General features: G+C 40.9%; 1 protein-coding gene across 2 annotated transcripts in view; it reads right to left on the reverse strand.

The window, feature by feature from the left end:
* Nucleotides 1–2,947, reverse strand: part of Gucy1b1 (guanylate cyclase 1 soluble subunit beta 1) — a 29,116-nt gene extending 26,169 nt beyond the window's left edge. For both annotated transcript variants that reach the window (XM_010627978.2, XM_010627977.2), the window contains exons 1-2: nt 2,847–2,947; nt 1,257–1,375 (exon numbers count right to left, since the gene is read on the reverse strand). In XM_010627978.2, coding sequence (XP_010626280.1) covers nt 1,257–1,349 — 93 coding nt within the window. In that variant the 5' untranslated portion in view covers nt 1,350–1,375; nt 2,847–2,947. The remainder of the gene's footprint in view (nt 1–1,256; nt 1,376–2,846) is intronic.
* Nucleotides 2,948–3,566: the final 619 nt, after the last annotated feature.

The following is a 3,566-nucleotide window of genomic DNA, read 5'->3' on the forward strand; positions in this document are numbered from 1 at the left end:
GGAGTTGGATTCTCTGAGTCTATCTCGCTGAGCAGCTCTGGCCTCTGACAGCGAATGTAAGTTCAGGCCAAGCAAGGGAAAGCTGACTAATTCTTACAATGAAGTGCTGCTACTCAACACAATATTAGAAACTAAAATATGAATTAAAAAACTAAAATCCCCCAAGAGCTTCAAGTACCCAGCTCCGACCCACTTGAAACAATCCATTTAAATTCCACCTGCTGAATTTCAAAGATTTCCCAGCTGCTACTTTGTGGGAAGTGCAATGCCTCTTCCTGACACCAGCAGCTCAGTACCCGTAAGGCAGGACATTGCAAAGCAGTTTCCATCTTGATTTAGTGCTGTTTTAAGTTTATAAGAAAAATGTCTCTATGTAAACAACAGACATTTTGATTAAACACTAAAGCTCTTATTTTGGCTGTTAAATCAATAATGCATCTGGCCCGCACGTCGTTTACATTCCCTAGAACTGGGCGCCCGTCCAGCCGGTCCTGCACTGACATCATTTTCCAGCAAGGTCTGGCTGCGCTCAGCAGCCAGTTGAGAAATATTCTGTAAGACAGCTACATAATTTTCAAAGTGAGAGCATTTCAGCACGAGGGTCTCCCAAACGCCGGAGCCTGAGATGGTACAGTCCAGCCAGGAGAGGGCTCTCACCTAACGGGTAATTCACTAGCAAAACGTGTCCAGGCAACTTTTAGTAGACATTGACAAAGGCCTCTGGTGACTTTATCTCTTTCACCTGAAACTGACTGGAAGGCTTCCTATTTTTCTTTCCCAAATAGATTCACTGATATGTAACTATAGCAATGTATCGTGTGCGTGAACACCTGTGTGAAATGCTGGTACTCTGTGCTAGTTGGCAAACTGCAGGTAAGAATTCCTCAGTAGTGATGTACTGCTTAAGTATATGCTATATAGTCACAATGTTTTAAAGTACAAGACCATATTATACGAGGAAAACACAAAACCACCACCACTAGCACTCACGATCCTTCAAAAGAAAAAAAGCTGAACAGATCAAAACAGATTTGGTGGAGTCACTAAGAGAATGTTAATTTGCAATTAGCATAATCACTGTCAGCAGCTAGAAATGAAGAAAAATACAAAGCAAAAGTGCAAAATTATACTCAAGATCATCTAACAACTATGATTCTCAGTAAATCAGAAAAAGGTCATTATGATTCCACGTTAGCAGCAAAATACTCTAATCCTGCTGGCTGGGCTAAAGCATTCCAGGTCCTGAAATTACCCACCTGCAGGAATTCTCTGACATTAGACCCCAGGACGCGTAAGATGGTATCATAGCCGGATTCTTGGCAAAACACAAAGAACATCTTCCCAAACATTTGAAGGATTTCTCCAGCATTGAGGTCTGTTTCATAGGTTTGAGAGGAAATAAAAGCCACAATTACAGGTAGAATAGTGTTAATAAGAAGAATGAATATACATGCACATGAAAATGATTTAAAATGCCCACAGCCTTTGGGTGGAACAGACACAGATCTAAAACAAAAGAATTCTGGCCAGAACAGTGCAAAGAAATCTGGGAAAACAACGTATTAACAAGTTAACCATGTAAATGTGTACTTACTAGCAAAGCAACTGTTCTCTCAGCTTATATAATGAACTACTTAATTTTGACATTTTATAGCAAACAATTAACATTTACTCTGAAAAACAGAGATTTTAAACCATCAAGAATGCACAAGAATATTTTGATACAAAATAATTTTTCTTCATATAGATATATTTATGAACCTGACTGAACAAAACATGTACCTGAGTGTCCTATTCTTTTCTTACTATCCAGATTCATACTTCCTAAAGTTTACTCTTCCCCGTAATTTTTCTTTAAAAGCTTCAGTTGTTATCTTATTCAAGTATGATGCAGTGATTTACTCATCCTTGTCTTACTGAAAACATAGGTTTCTGCATTTACTGATAATTGGCTCTAACACAAAAATTTATACAATAATCTTAGTGCAAAGGCATCTAGCTTTTTTTTTGGAAAAAATCCTTGAGAGTTTGAATACATTTTAAAAAGATTCTGATGTTGCCAAACTCTTCTCAGGGAGAAGTTATCTTACTTCATCATCAGACTGAAAATACATACATCTTTACTCGCAATGCCACTAGATATTTATTTCATATTTGCTTCCATCTTGATTACTAATGAAGCTTACTACTTTTATTATCAATTTTTTCTCTAACTCTTACATTCTGCCAAGCTTCCTTCTGTCCATGCAAACTACACCCTCAGTGTAAATTAAATTCTTTTTTTGTTTGTTTGTCTTGTTTTGGTACAAGGGATCGAACTCAGGTCCTTGCGCTTGTGAAGCAGGTGCCCGAACCACTGAGCTAAATCCCTGGCTAAATTAAATTATTTGGGACTAACAGAGATGGTATTTGAGGGCGATTTCTCCCATAATACCTTTTCTAACAACTGTCTGTGGGGGACCTCAGTTCGCTCACTTTTGCCAATGGCTAACATGACTTGTAGACTGCAAGAGATTTCAGGATAACGTTCTCCCCATAACCCACTTGTGTGATTTCTATATTGCTGATGCTGTACCTGAAGTTACCACATTGTGTATCGATGTTTTTTTTCTTCCCCAAAAGATGGCTTTCTGTGAGCAGAGACAGCTTTCTTTTCTTTCTGCAAAGACTTCGTACAGGAAGACTGGGGCTTGCCTGGGCCCGAGCCTAACATCATGTGAATACCTCTCCTGCCAGGTTTGTGCAGTATACAACTTGTGTAACCATACTTTGCAGTCCTGAAGCAGACACTGCCCTGGGCTCAGATGGGTAACTGAGGCACAGAAGGGACACTGTGCCTAACTTACTGAGAACTTTGCTGGCAGCAGCGACCAAATCATAAGTTTTGGAATCATCGTATATTATTCTGACGAGAAACTGTCCTTCTTCATCTAACTGGGCCTCTTTTCTGGAAAACAGGAAAGAGAGAGAAAAGTCAAAATAAAAGAGCAGCTACTACAGGTTTAATGGGTAGACAATGCTTTTACTTCTGAAGTGGGATTTTCTGGTGAATCTGTTTAAATCAAGTCATACACCTAAAAGCTACTGATTAAGCCAAAGTGATGTTATACCTTTCTCCCCAAAGTGTCACACTTAAATACATTGAATACATCTGACATTTACACAGTACTCCAATGCCCAATACAACACCAGCCAGGCGTGAGGTCACGCCTGCAGTCCCAGTTACTTGGGAGGCTGATGCAGGAAGATCGCTCAAGCCCAGGAATTCAAAGACAGCCTGGACCGCATAGTGAGGTCCTACTACTAAAAAAGAAGTCGTTTTGGCTTAAAAAAATATTGTTGCGTCCCTTTATGGGCTGAGCATTGCTCTAGGGATACAATCCTTGTAAAACAGACCAAGCGCCCATCTCTTAGCACACCTGCACGTCATGGCCCCTCAAAGGGGTGGGGCCCACGAGGTCTAAAACTAACCAGACTAGAAAACCGGACAGCCCGTGGAGCGCGGCGGGAGGAAGGCCGGCCGGCAGTGGCCGCGAGGTGACCGGTGCGGGCACAGAGGCGACAGG

The sequence above is a fragment of the Fukomys damarensis genome, unplaced genomic scaffold, assembly GCF_012274545.1.
Source record: "Fukomys damarensis isolate Sample0158 unplaced genomic scaffold, DMR_v1.0_HiC HiC_scaffold_38, whole genome shotgun sequence".
Lineage (NCBI taxonomy): Eukaryota > Metazoa > Chordata > Mammalia > Rodentia > Bathyergidae > Fukomys > Fukomys damarensis.